General features: G+C 55.5%; 5 protein-coding genes across 5 annotated transcripts in view; 2 read left to right on the top strand and 3 right to left on the bottom strand.

The window, feature by feature from the left end:
• Nucleotides 1-298, top strand: part of PTSG_05531 (uncharacterized protein) — a 4,772-nt gene extending 4,474 nt beyond the window's left edge. The window contains exon 9 of the mRNA XM_004993343.1: nucleotides 14-298. Coding sequence (XP_004993400.1) covers nucleotides 14-100 — 87 coding nt within the window. The 3' untranslated portion in view covers nucleotides 101-298. The remainder of the gene's footprint in view (nucleotides 1-13) is intronic.
• Nucleotides 275-3,059, bottom strand: PTSG_05530 (uncharacterized protein). The gene is made up of 7 exons (XM_004993342.1): nucleotides 2,761-3,059; nucleotides 2,286-2,464; nucleotides 1,690-2,030; nucleotides 1,374-1,448; nucleotides 1,114-1,201; nucleotides 756-827; nucleotides 275-550 (listed from the first exon to the last, which is right to left on the bottom strand). Exons 2-7 carry the CDS (start codon nucleotides 2,425-2,427, stop codon nucleotides 540-542), a joined length of 729 nt encoding a protein of 242 aa, XP_004993399.1. The 5' UTR covers nucleotides 2,428-2,464; nucleotides 2,761-3,059; the 3' UTR covers nucleotides 275-539.
• A 330-nt stretch (nucleotides 3,060-3,389) lies between these two features.
• Nucleotides 3,390-6,754, bottom strand: PTSG_05529 (uncharacterized protein; the record flags this gene model as incomplete). Its single annotated transcript, XM_004993341.1, has 9 exons — nucleotides 3,390-3,470; nucleotides 3,726-3,872; nucleotides 4,068-4,160; nucleotides 4,383-4,517; nucleotides 4,693-4,770; nucleotides 5,028-5,100; nucleotides 5,400-5,562; nucleotides 5,828-5,975; nucleotides 6,221-6,754. 9 exons carry the CDS (start codon nucleotides 6,752-6,754, stop codon nucleotides 3,390-3,392), a joined length of 1,452 nt encoding a protein of 483 aa, XP_004993398.1.
• A 470-nt stretch (nucleotides 6,755-7,224) lies between these two features.
• On the top strand, nucleotides 7,225-9,359 carry PTSG_05528 (uncharacterized protein). Its single transcript, XM_004993340.1, has 3 exons — nucleotides 7,225-7,822; nucleotides 8,093-8,809; nucleotides 8,968-9,359. The coding sequence occupies exons 1-3, from the start codon at nucleotides 7,445-7,447 to the stop codon at nucleotides 9,001-9,003; spliced, it is 1,131 nt and encodes a 376-aa protein (XP_004993397.1). The 5' UTR covers nucleotides 7,225-7,444; the 3' UTR covers nucleotides 9,004-9,359.
• Nucleotides 9,360-9,421: 62 nt separating this feature from the next.
• Nucleotides 9,422-12,415, bottom strand: PTSG_05527 (uncharacterized protein). Its single transcript, XM_004993339.1, has 8 exons — nucleotides 12,242-12,415; nucleotides 11,937-12,010; nucleotides 11,695-11,758; nucleotides 11,480-11,577; nucleotides 10,915-11,280; nucleotides 10,371-10,751; nucleotides 9,895-10,084; nucleotides 9,422-9,659 (listed from the first exon to the last, which is right to left on the bottom strand). Exons 1-8 carry the CDS (start codon nucleotides 12,360-12,362, stop codon nucleotides 9,568-9,570), a joined length of 1,386 nt encoding a protein of 461 aa, XP_004993396.1. The 5' UTR covers nucleotides 12,363-12,415; the 3' UTR covers nucleotides 9,422-9,567.
• Between the last annotated feature and the right edge of the window lie 58 nt (nucleotides 12,416-12,473).

The raw sequence follows: 12,473 nt of genomic DNA, 5'->3' as shown, positions 1-12,473 counted from the left end.
CGCGAACAAACAGGTGAACGCCGACTGGCTGCGTGGCCGCAACAGCAGCGGGCGCGAGGGCATGTTCCCTGCATCCTTTGTTGAGCCAGCAGAGCAATGATGTGATGATACGGATATGGGTGTGCAACGTGATGATGATAACAGTGTGCTTTGGTCGTGCTGCCATGTCATGTCGGATCACGCTCGATTGCTTGTTTCCTTGGCTGCTTCATCGTGTGTTATGTGAGCGACTCTTTCATGTTTCGGTATGCGTGTCTTGTTGGTTTGCACACCATTCATTAGAAGACTGTTTACTGGAGAGACGCACCAGAGGCACAACGGCGGCGGTGGTTGTGGGTGTCAATCGTGCAGCACATCACACCACACCACACCACACCACACCACACAACCGCTTGCTTGGTACGGCATAGAGTTAGGGATCCTAAGAAAGCTCTCACACACCGACAATAACAACGACGACAACAACAACGCCAACGAGTTTGTCGTCAACACCAATAGCAGTGAAACATGCACAAAAGTGGGGGTGCACTAGTGCCGCGTCACGACATGTCTGCATGCGACGCACATATGAGAGCGGAAAGAGCAGGGCAGGCGGGTCGCGCGTGAGTTTGGAAAGGCGGTCCACTCGATTAAATAAGGCAGAGAACCATACGCACGTGCACGCTGGAAAGGCGGTCCACTCGATTAAATAAGGCAGAGAACCATACGCACGTGCACGCACATGTAAGCACACGTGTAAGAGCAGGGTGACTTACAGTTGAATTGGGATTGCTGTAGCCGTTGATGGACAAAGTCCTGTGTGTACTTTGTAAACTGGTGGTATTGCTCTGCACACAATGGACCAGGCACAAGGCAACATGGATGAGAGACGCTACGGTTCGTAGTGCTGCTGCTGGTGATCGTGATTGTGGTCGTGATTGTGGTTGTGGTTGTGGTTGTGGTTGTGGTTGTGGTTGTGGCTGTGGCTGACATACACACACATACGCACACGCACACGCACACACACACACACACGCACACGCACACAAGAGCGCGTGCACACAAGAGCACACACACATACACACACACACACAAAGACACAACAGCCGGCGAACACAGCAGCAAGCGACCAACCTTCAAGCTTTCGTGCAAGAATGTCAGCAAACTCTTCTCTGAGCTCTGTCTCCCGCGCACGCACAGCTTTCTCCACAATGGATTTGACCTGGTGTTGTGTTGTGTGACAGGCATTGGGGCATGAATACAGCGAGGCAGGAGAACAAGGACAACACGGAAGGGAGGCGGAGATGCGACAGTCAACGGAGGAGAACCGTGCATGTGGGAAGCTGCACTCCCACCCATTTCCTCACTGCCTGTTGTTTGCATGTCTGCCTCACCTGCTTGACGGTGAATTTGACACGTGGGGACGGTGCTGGCGCATCGCTCGATGTTGGCAACGATGAGAGCTCCTCCTGATGGCACAGTGGACGACAACACATGTAAGTGAGTAATGAAGCAAGCCAAGAGCCAAGGTGACGGGTTCACAAACATACGCGCACGTGCATAAACATACAAACACACGCACACACGCACACACGCACACACGCATATATACATACATACACGCACACACACACACGCACGCACGCACACGCACACACGCGCACACACACGCACACACGCACGCACACACACACGCACGCACAAACACACCTTGACTTGCAAGCGCTTCTTGCGCTTGACTTCGCTAAGGATAAACCGCTCCGCTGGTTCTGCGTCGGAGCGAGGGACAAACGATGTCTGATGGATGCTGGACTGGCGTCCATGGCAGTTGAAGTGGCGGTGCTTGACACGTGTGCGCTTTGGCTCATCGTCGTCATCGTCCATGTTGTGCAGGCCGCCGTTCTCATTATCGCTCGCATTACTCTCGGCATCATCATCATCATCGTCGCTGCTCTGTGTCTTGTCGCACATGGCTGGCGGCAAGGGCCTTCTGTGAACAACACGCTTCCTCGGTAATCTGTCTGTGTCTGGGCTCACTGCAACATATTCCTCTGTCAAAGATTGAAAGGAAGTGGGGAGGGGATGGAGGACAGTGTGATGGAAGGAAGGAGACAGTCAAGGAAGGAGACCGTCAAGGAAGGAGAGGCAGCAAAGTTCGGAGACCCACGACAGATGGCCAACCACCCTGCCCACAAGGTTGTCAGTAACACACACACACACACACACACACACACACACACACACACACACACACACACACACACACACACACACACACACACACACACACACAAGTTTGTACGTACTTGGAGGCGCCATCATGCGGCACTTCTTGGTTTGTTGCGGGGAATCCCAGAGCGACATGTCGCTCATGCCTGCCTGTGGTTCTGGAATGGGGCCATCATGTGTTCGCTTCACAGACGCGCACGACATGGCCAGTGTTGACATAGTTCTCGCAAAATGGGAAACGACACGCCGACTCTACCTGCTCAATGAGCATGAGTGAGGTATGTGTTTGCGCGCGTTTGTGTGTATGAGTGTGTGTAAGAGTGAAAGTTTCACACAAGCCAGACAGAGAGAGGGGGAGAGACGGAGTTGCGGATGATGGTGTCAGTCACGAAAAAAAAAGAGATGACACGGCGCATGCGGTTCAGAGATAAAGCAGAGGCGCCGCGTCAACATGAGGACACGCACGCGGCACCCACACCGGACAAGCGAACAGCACCCTCTGCAAAAGAAGTCAAAAGTGGCCTGCAGACAATGCATGGTGGCTCCACTCACCTCCAAGCAAGAACGAAGAGGAAGAAGAAGAACGACAAGGATCGAGAACGATCACGCGGCAGAACCGCGCCACAAGAAACAATCGGGGAATGGGCTGCTCGCTGCTTGCTTTCTGCTGTCTGGTTGATGGCGTGTCACAAGCGCTGTCTTATTGCGTTGTTGTTGCCGACAGTGAATATGGTCACAGTCCAACGCGTTGCTCACTCTGTGGCTCTCAAAGCAAGCCAGGGGGTGTGAGGGAGGCGTATGCAAGCCGTTGATTGGCAATGCGGTTGGTGGGTTGAGGGCGATATTGGCTGCTGAGAAGTGGTGCGCATGAAGAAGAAGCAAGAAGCACGAACGTGCACGAACGAACGAAGGAGGAAAGAAAAAACGGAAAGCGCGGCAAGACACCGATAATTTGTACATATTTTCCATGTTTATTCGTCGTCAACACAAAAATCACGGCAGCAGTTGTGTGTGTGTGTCTGTGTGTGTGTCTGTGTGACATGAGTCTGTGTGTGTGTGTGTGTGTGTGTGTGTGTGTGTGTGTGTGTGTGTGTGTGTGTGTGTGTGTGTGTGTGTGTGTGTGTGTGTGTGCGTGTCTTTGTTTTCTCTCTCTTTCTCTCTTGTGTGTGATACATGCTGGCTCAAGGGGAAGATGTGCGACGACGACGTCGAGAGAAGCAACGCCACCACGAGCGCTTGTGGCGGTTCACGCCGTGCGAAATCTGCAGCAGAGAAACCAACGATCGTGTGTGGATGCATGCGGATGTTGTTGGATGAGAGGGAATGATGCAAGGGGGCGCAAAGGAGGCGCAAGAAGCGCAACCACAACTGCGTCCACAGCCACAACTGCGTCCACAGCCACAACTGCGTCCACAGCCACATCTGCTTCCACAGCCCAACTGCTTCCACAGCCACAACTGCTTCCACAACAACACCCACCCACACGCACACACACACGCACACACACACACACGAACCTGCATGAGCTTGTCAAACTGGGTGGCTGCAAGCTGGTCGTGGTCAAAGGGGTAGTCGGCACCCAGGCGCTGCGCCACAGCCAGGCCCGACACAATGGCCAGCTCATGCGTGTTGAACAGCGTGTACGCGCCACAGTACCACGTATGCTGCACCAGACAGACAGAGAGAGAGGGAGGGAGAGAGCGTGTGTGTGTGTGTGTGTGTGTGTGTGCGTGCGTGCGTGCGTGCATGTGTGTGAGTGTGTGTGCGTGTGTGAGTGAACGAGCGAAGCAAACATTCGTGAAACAATGCATGTTGTCGCTGCATGTGAGAGAGAGTGCGCCACGGGCTGCTGCACACACCTTTCTGCCTTGCATGAAGCGCACCCATGGCACCACAAACAAAAAGTGGCGCCACGTGTGGGACATTTGCCTCCACCACTTCTCCATCAAAACCTGCATTGCAGTACCGTAAACCGGGTAAGGACACACATGCATGCACGTGTGCGTGTAAGCTTCTGATGTGGCGGTGTTCAGCTTGTGATGACGTGCAACTTGTGATTGTGTTCACATGGCAGTGACGCTCAGCTGTGTGCTCATGCGAATACACAGCAAACAAATGTCACCCGCTCCTGACCCATTGTCCCACCTTCCGCTCTCTACGCTGCAGCTTTGTACCTTGTCTTCTGCAATGTCTGGTTTTGTCCAGCGCTGGCGGATTTCGTCGTTGAGGAAGATGGTTTGGTACACGTTGCGGCCACTCCCACGCAGCTGACCCTGATAGTTGCTCAGGTTGAAGCTCATCTCAAGGACCTACAATGTTTCGTGTGTGTGTGTGTGTGTGTGTGTTGGGAAAGGATGTCAGGGTTGAGAAGAGCGTGAAGGACACAAAGGCGAACAAAAGACAGAGGTATCTGTAGTGGAGAGACGGATCACACACACACACACACACGCAAACGAAAGCATGCAAATACGTGCATCCGCGCACCTCGCTATTGTCTGGATCTGTGCGGATGAAGTACATGTCACCGCGCTCGTTGTCAAACTCGTAGTGCCGACGCATGTACTGCGACCGGAACCATTGAAACCCACGTGATGGTGGTGGTGGTGGTGACAAAGTGAGACGCACGTTCACCCATGTGTGTGGTGCAGAGATGGGCAGGAGCATGGGACACTCAGAGGGAAGACGATGTTGTCACAATGACACTAGGTACTTGTCAATGCACACAACACGCACACACACGCACACACGCACGCACACGCACACACACACACGCATGCATGCACACACACGCAAGCGCATTGCACACCAAGCATGCTCACCGCCTCGTCCTCGTGTGTGACGGTCACATCGTTGAAGTAGCGCACGTGGCCGAGCACAAAGCGCTCCCAAAACCTACGCGTTGGCAGAGTGCGACAGGTTACGGGCAAGTATGGCGCGACTGGTGCACAAGCACATGCCAGGGTTTACTCCCGCAAAGATTACGACGCACAGGCTACGCACATGCTACGCAAAGGAATGGCACACGCACTCGCGCACACACACACGCGCGCACACACACGCACACACACACACACACACACACACACACACACACACACACACACACACACACACACACACACACACACACCACGCTACACGCGCACCCTACCCTCCCCCCTCCTCCAAGATTCACATGCACACGTGCACACCTTGGCCGCTGGAGGGACTTGAGCGCTGCTTCCGCGTTGCAGGAGAAGACGACCTCGTCAAACACTTCCTCAACACCGGCGCCGTCCGTGGCATGCACCTTGTTGTTCCTGCGCCGAATCTGCGCAATTGGCCGGTTGTAGTGCATGTGCGCACCAATCCCGCCTGCATGATGAAGTGTACATGAAGGACATGAAGGTGTTGCAGCAATCGCTTGTCGGTGTAGACACTCAACCACATTTTCGGGATCCAGCGTACAGAGCAGTCGACACATCAGAACGCAGTAACGCGCACAAACCCGCACACTGTGCGGCAAGCGCGTGTGCATCATGCACAAAGGGGTCACGTGTTCACCTCATACACAACACAAGCATACACAACACATGCGCACGCACGCACAGCATACAACACACAATATGTGCATGCGCACCTGCGATGGTGCCGTAGACGTCTGAGAGTTTCTTGAAGGCGTAAAAGTCGGGCTGTTGGCTGAGCAGCCGCTCTGGGTCGTAGTCAAACAGACGCACGTCCGGGTCCAAGAACACGCTGGCAACAACCACAGACGATACACGTGGCGTCTGTACAATACAGAGCAGACGTCGCAAGGAAAGGGCGTGTCATGGGTGGCGTTGACATTTGCACAACACAATGCCGACAATGAAGGTGCGGTCAAGAAGAAGTAAAGTCAAAATGCGTGTGTGTGTGTGTGTGTGTGTGTGTGTGTGTGTGCGTGTGGGGTTGGGGGTGTTTCGGGCGCACGCCACGCATGTCAAAAAGCCACGCTTGTCAAAAGCCACGCATGTCAAAAGCCACGTCACCACACCTGGTTGCCCGTGCCGAAGAAGAGTGCCGTGAGAGGGAAGACGAGGTGGTCGCGGAAAGACTTGGAGAAGCGGTGCAGGGCCAGGACGCGGCGGATGGGGATGAACGCGTAGATGAACTTGAGCCGCATGATGTGCTTGAGCACACGGCCGAAGCGCTCAATCTCGCGCTGGTGCTCGTGGATGAGCGGCGTTGGCGCAACGTTGTTCCATGCTGTGGGGCCCTTGCCAAACGCCACCTTCATGTGCACGGGCTCGTGCTTGAAGCCAAACTGGTCGTGGAAGAGGAACGTGTTCCTGTAGGATGGCGCAGCGCCCTGCACGCCGTCGTTGATCCAGTCGCCGTTGCCCACGTCCTCCGAGGTGCACACGCCACCGGCCTGCGCCTCCTTCTCCCACACATGCACCTCAAACTTGTCTGGGAACCGCGCAAGGCTCCATGCGCACGCCAGCCCAGCTGCGCCAGCTCCAATCACCAACACCTTCTTTGCTGCAAGTGGGCTTGCGTGCTCGCCCGTCACCGTGCCATCCCCCATCTTGTCGGCCTGTCAGCGCACTTCCTTCTCGTCTGTGGTCGTGGTGTGTTGGCGACGACGTACGTGGTAAGAGTGGGCGGGCGTGGGATATGTGTCGTGTGAACCCCTGACTAACTAACTCACCTTTTAACAACTGAGCCACCTCCACATCTCTCTCATGTCACACCACGGCTGTGTCCGTGTGGCTGCAACATGTTGTGCTGCTTGTGCTGCTTGTGCTGCTTGTGCTTGTGGTGCTGCTGGCTTGCTGCCATGTTGTCTTGCACATCAGCATCGTTCACGAAAAACCCCGCCGGTCGCGCCGCGCATTTTCGCATGCGACACCACAAAAGCCACAATTACGTCATTTCCCCCCAAACATCGCGACATCGCCACCGCTGTCACCTAAATGTCACCCGTTCTCCCAAAACAAAAAAAACAACGCACAACAAGCAAGAAGCTGCACTGAAGCAAGCCACTGCACTCTTGTGCTGCTACTGCGCCACCCCACCCCATGAGCGCCTTTCTTTCTTCTTCCTTTCTGAGCCTCTTCTTTGGCCTTGTTGCTTGCCTCAACTCACAACTCACAACACACACTGTGCACCCTCATTTCCCACGATCCCATGCACAGCAGACCAAACAAACAACAACGACCTTTTACCTTTCTCAGCTTTCTCACCTTCTCATCTGAGGCTTGTTCCAGTACCAGCGATGCGCTTGCTTGTTGTGCTGGCTGTTTTTGTGGCTGCGATCGCAGCGACGCCGGGTGTGCTGGCGCAGGAGCCGCCCCGGCCCAACATCCCTGCGACCTTCCTCTCCATGGCTGAGGTCGAGCTGCATGAACGCGACCGCACGCGCTTTGGCGAGGGCTTCTTTGCCTCCGACGCCGCCGGCAGCCGCTCTGCGGAGCGCTACGACTTCCACGAGGGTTTCCGCGTCTTCCACCTCCTCAGCCTCCAGCGCTGGGACCTCAAGAAGGAGTTCTTCATCTCCAGCGAGGACCCCCACGACTGCCGCGTCCATGACCTCAACAGCTCCTTCGTTGCACCGTTTGCCTGGGTCAAGGACGCCCACTACGTCGGCGAGCACGTGCGTTCACATTACTGGTGTTCACCAGTGTTCAGTATTGTGCGCACACCTTTGTACATGTCCTTGCTGTTTTGTGTACGCGCAACATCTGCAGCCGAATGCCTCTGTGAACTGTGCATGTGTGTTTGCAGAACATGCACGCACGCGCTTGCTCCCCCAGTTTAAGCCCTTGTCTTGGCTGTCTGTTTCCCTCTCCTGGCTACCTGTTTCCGTCATCGCTGTTAATGTAAGTCAAGCTCACCTGTGACAAACAAACTCGTTTTCAAACAGGACCACCACGGCGAGAAGCTTGATGCGTGGGAGAGCCGCTTCGGCAACGTTCGTCTGTTCGTTGGCGTGCGCAAGAGCGACCCCAACCGCCCCGTTGTCTCCGAGCGCGAATCTGCACACGAGATGACCCGCTACCACTTCCGCGACTTCAACACCACCACCCCGCCCTCCCGCTTCTTCAACATCCCCGAGGAGTGCCAGCACAACGCCGGCGTCCTGCTCGCCGCCGACCCACCCCGCCCCAACATCCCCGACACCTTCATGTCCGAGATTGAAGTGGAGTTCCACGAGGACAGCCACAACGCCACGCACTTTGGCGAGGGCTTCTGGGCACACGACCAGCAGGATGGCAAGGCTGTCGAGCGGTACGACTTCCGCGACCGCATGCACGTGCTGCACGTGCTCGGCCTGCAGCGCTATGACCTCCACCGCGAGTACACCATCAACAGCGAGGACATGCGCCACTGTGAGGAGCGCGAGCTTCGTGGCAGCGCCCCACACCCGTTCGACTGGGTGCGCAACGCAACGTATATCGGCGAGCACCGCGTGCGTGAGCGCACTCTCGACGCGTGGGAGGCCCGCTTCGGTGGCACGCGTCTCTTCGTTGCGGTTGGCAAGACGGATCCAAACACCCCCGTTGCCTTTGAGCGCGAATCCGTCCACGACTTTTCTCGCTTCTTCTTCCGCAAGTTTGATGCCTCCAAGCCGGACCAGAAGGTAGGGATGTGTGTCTGTTTGGCTGTCTGTATGTGTAAAAGCTCATGTGTTCATGTACTTCTTGCCGCGCCTCTTCAAGCGTTTCTTTTGTTTTGTGACCAAATAATCTTCACCACCAACCACCCACCTCAACCTGCACACACCTCCGTTGCTTGCAGGCATTTGACGTGCCCGAGGAGTGCCACCACGAGTAACGCTGCCGCCTTGGCCGCTGCAAGCGTGAGTGTTGCTTGCATGTGGTCGCACCTTCTTCAACCGTCTCCAACAATTCCTCATTTTCTCATTTCTCCTTGGTCGTTTCGATCATTTCACCCATCCTGCTTTCTTTGGGGTTGGCTGCGCTGCCCAGCATCCGCCGTGCCATATGCGCGCAAGATCGCGACTGTGCCCTCCCACTGCTTCCCCTCTTTTTTTCCTGTGTGCACCTGCGTTTCATGTCACATCACATCCCCCCTTCCTTCTCTTTCCTTGGACACCCATCGTGCGTGTATATGTACACCCGTCTTGCTGCCTCAAAGCAGTACACAAGTAAAAGAGCGAGCGAGAGAGAGAGAGAAGGAGAAGGAGAAGGAGAAGGAGAAGGAGAAGGAGAAGGAGAAGGAGAAGGAGAAGGAGGAGAAAGGTAGAGAGACAAACACGATGCGTGCTCGGGCTGACGTGAGTGCACATTATTTATTTATTCTGTACCGTAGGGGTCGGACAACACACATGGGTGGCGTGTTGAAGCGGCTATACTGCGTTCTTGATGCCTGCAAGCATCAGTTCATCCCGGTCCACTGCAAAGAGAGGTAGTGCACGTTTCCATCGTCATCCACAGAACACAGCAGTGGCGCCTTCTTCACAACAGTACCTGTCAAACATTCACGCAAGAACAGGAGGTGAGAACAGGAGGTGGACGGAACGCTACAGCTGTACTCAGGGGGGAATGAACGGTTCGGGGCACACACACACACACACACACACACACACACACACACACACACACACACACACACACACACACACACACACACACACACACACATGCACGCACGCACGCACGCACGCACACGCACACACGCACACACGCATGCACGCACACGCACCGAGGCGGCCAGCTGCGACAATGTCAAGTGGGTGGATTGGGCCGGCGTGATCAACAACAATGGCTACAAAGTGTGAGTGGTAGCGGTATGGGTCGCCCGGGTAGACGAGGTAGTGTCCACCAAACTTCATGCCGGGCCCGAGAAAGTACCCGCGCATGACGAGATCACGATACACGGCGTAGTGGCGCTTCTGTTGATCCGGTGGAGGGTGTGATGACGTGGTGAGCTGGGGAGGTGAGCAGGTGTGGCCATGGCCAAATGGGCGGCGGGGGAGGGCTTTGCTCACATGCATACAACACTCACAACAAGCGCAACACAAACACGCTCAACAGAGAACACACACACACACGCACGCACACACACACGCACACACACACACACGTACACACACGCACACACGTACACAAGAAACACACGTACGTACACATCAATGACACTCTCCCTCCCCTCCCGAATTTCCACGCTGCACGTGTCACCTCTTCTGCCGTCTCCGGGAACTTGAACGCGCGCTTGAGGAAAGGGCGGCGGCGGTGACGCAGGGCAGCGGCAACGTGCGGCACAACAACACGACACGATGCCAGACGGGCACCCATGTCACGCCGTGCATTACACCACACCACCTCCCGTGACGCCGAAGACCCGACCTGCCCTGGTGCTGATGTGTCATTCGCACTGTGTGCTGCGCTATCACTACCGCGCACGCCCTCCTTCTCTTCACCATCGCCATCATCATTACCGCCGCCCTTGTCGTCGTTGTCATCGCTGTGTGTTGGCGGCTGCTCGCGGTCTGGGTCGAGGGCCTTGAATGCATCCATGTCCTTCTGCACCAGCGCCCGCCCGCGCTCCGTCCACGGAAACTGAACACACAGTGAGTGTGTGTGTGTGTGTGTGTATGAGTGAGTGAGTGTGTGTGTGTGTGTGTATGAGTGAGTGAGTGTGTGTGTGTTCACGTGTGTGTGCGTTCGGTTTCACGTGTGTTTTTGTCCACGTGTGTGTGTGTGTGTGTGTGTGTGTGCTTACCGGAAGCCAGCGTTGCACGTCCAGACGATTTAGGACCCATGATACCACCCGCCGCGCTCGCGATTTGGGCTCTGCTCCGCCTTCGCTTGGTCCGCTCGCATTCCCCGCTTCATTACGGTCGTCACCATCGTCGTCAACATCTGCGCCTGTTCCCACATTCGCATCACCACCATCCTGCACATCGTCACCATCGTCGTCAGCATCATCATCGTCATCACATTCATTGTCATCACCGCCATCGCCAGTGCCACCGTCGTGGTGCATCGTCCTGCCGCCATCCTGAGCTCCCCGCTTGGCTTTCTTCGGTGCATTGTCCTCGGATAAGTGCAGCCTTGAGCCGCGCGTCCCATACAGGAAATGGTCCAGCTGCCACACCCAACAACAACAACAACGACGACGACGACGACGACGACGACGACACAACAGCAGCATGCAGGCCTTTCTGTGAGCAGTGTGTTGGTCAGAAACCTTGGATATCGTGTGTGTGCACAACCACCAGAGCGCGCACATTCACACATGCTGTTGTATGTGTGTGTGCGTGTGCGTGTGCGTGTATGCTCGTTACCTGGAGCATGATGCTGTCGAGGCGATGCCGCTGCAGTGAGGCAACGTCCATAGGCAGCAACGGAGCCAGATCGTCGCCGCTCCACAGCTGCGCCTTGTCTAAGAGGTGGGCAGGGGACGTGAACGTGTCATCAGCATACATGGGGTTGCGAATGTGGCAAGGGAGACGCATGCCATGTGCCAGTTCCCTCTCATGACACACACACACACACGCACCGAAATCAAGAAGTAGGCGCACTGCCTCTTTGTCAATCATGTAAGGAACGCCTTTAAAGATGTTCTGTGCACAGCGGGATTGGAAAAAGGGCGCGTGCAGTGATGAGGACGAGTATCTCGAGCGCAAGGTGAACACACACACACACACACACACATGTGCACAAGGACACAAGAAGGCAAAGTTCACACAGCACGCACACGCACGCACACACACACACACACACACACACACACACAAGCACCTGTGTGACGTTGTTGGGCAATGTTCCGATTGGATAGCAGACGATGTTGTACTGTTTTCGCAGCACTTCTTGCTCTGCACGCCAATGTAGACAAAAGGAAAGAGGTGTGTGTGTGTGTGTGTGTGTGTGTGTGTGTGTGTGTGTGTGTGTGTGTGTGTGTGTGTGTGTGTGTGTGTGTGTGTGTGTGTGTGTGCACGGATGAGCCTCTGTTGCCTTGAACAGGTGCAACACACACACACACACATGCACAAACTCACATAACACACACACACACACACGCACGCATGCACTGCTCATGGGCGCACCTTCTGGGGACCAGATGAGTGGCTGGCCACATGTGATGTAGATGTTGATGCGCTCATCGTGTCCTGTGGCCCTTCGCCTCCTCCCTGCGCCATAACCGTGCGCCATTGCCTTCGTCTCCATTATCGTCGTCGTTCACTGCTGCACTCTTCCCCAACGTGCGCAGTTGTTTGCGGACAATTATTGAATGATATCCAACACGTTTCCGCAAAGCGGTGTGGCTGCGCGCTGCTG

Source organism: Salpingoeca rosetta (assembly GCF_000188695.1).
Source record: "Salpingoeca rosetta unplaced genomic scaffold supercont1.13, whole genome shotgun sequence".
In the NCBI taxonomy this organism is placed as follows: Eukaryota; class Choanoflagellata; order Craspedida; family Salpingoecidae; genus Salpingoeca; species Salpingoeca rosetta.
Note: the sequence above shows the minus strand (reverse complement) of the source record. Positions and strands in the feature narration are given on the sequence as shown.

Coding starts and splice junctions, on each gene's coding strand:
- PTSG_05530 (XM_004993342.1), bottom strand. CDS start 2,427: ATGTCAACACTGGCCATGTCGTGCGCGTCTGTGAAGCGAACACATGAT. Junction 1,449..1,689: donor AGAAGCGCTTGCAAGTCAAG/GTGTGTTTGTGC, acceptor CTGTGCCATCAG/GAGGAGCTCTCATCGTTGCC. Junction 828..1,113: donor TCTTGCACGAAAGCTTGAAG/GTTGGTCGCTTG, acceptor CATTGTGTGCAG/AGCAATACCACCAGTTTACA.
- PTSG_05528 (XM_004993340.1), top strand. CDS start 7,445: ATGCGCTTGCTTGTTGTGCTGGCTGTTTTTGTGGCTGCGATCGCAGCG. Junction 7,823..8,092: donor CCCACTACGTCGGCGAGCAC/GTGCGTTCACAT, acceptor GTTTTCAAACAG/GACCACCACGGCGAGAAGCT. Junction 8,810..8,967: donor CCTCCAAGCCGGACCAGAAG/GTAGGGATGTGT, acceptor CGTTGCTTGCAG/GCATTTGACGTGCCCGAGGA.
- PTSG_05527 (XM_004993339.1), bottom strand. CDS start 12,362: ATGGAGACGAAGGCAATGGCGCACGGTTATGGCGCAGGGAGGAGGCGA. Junction 10,752..10,914: donor ACGTGCAACGCTGGCTTCCG/GTAAGCACACAC, acceptor CTGTGTGTTCAG/TTTCCGTGGACGGAGCGCGG. Junction 10,085..10,370: donor TCCCGGAGACGGCAGAAGAG/GTGACACGTGCA, acceptor CCGGATCAACAG/AAGCGCCACTACGCCGTGTA.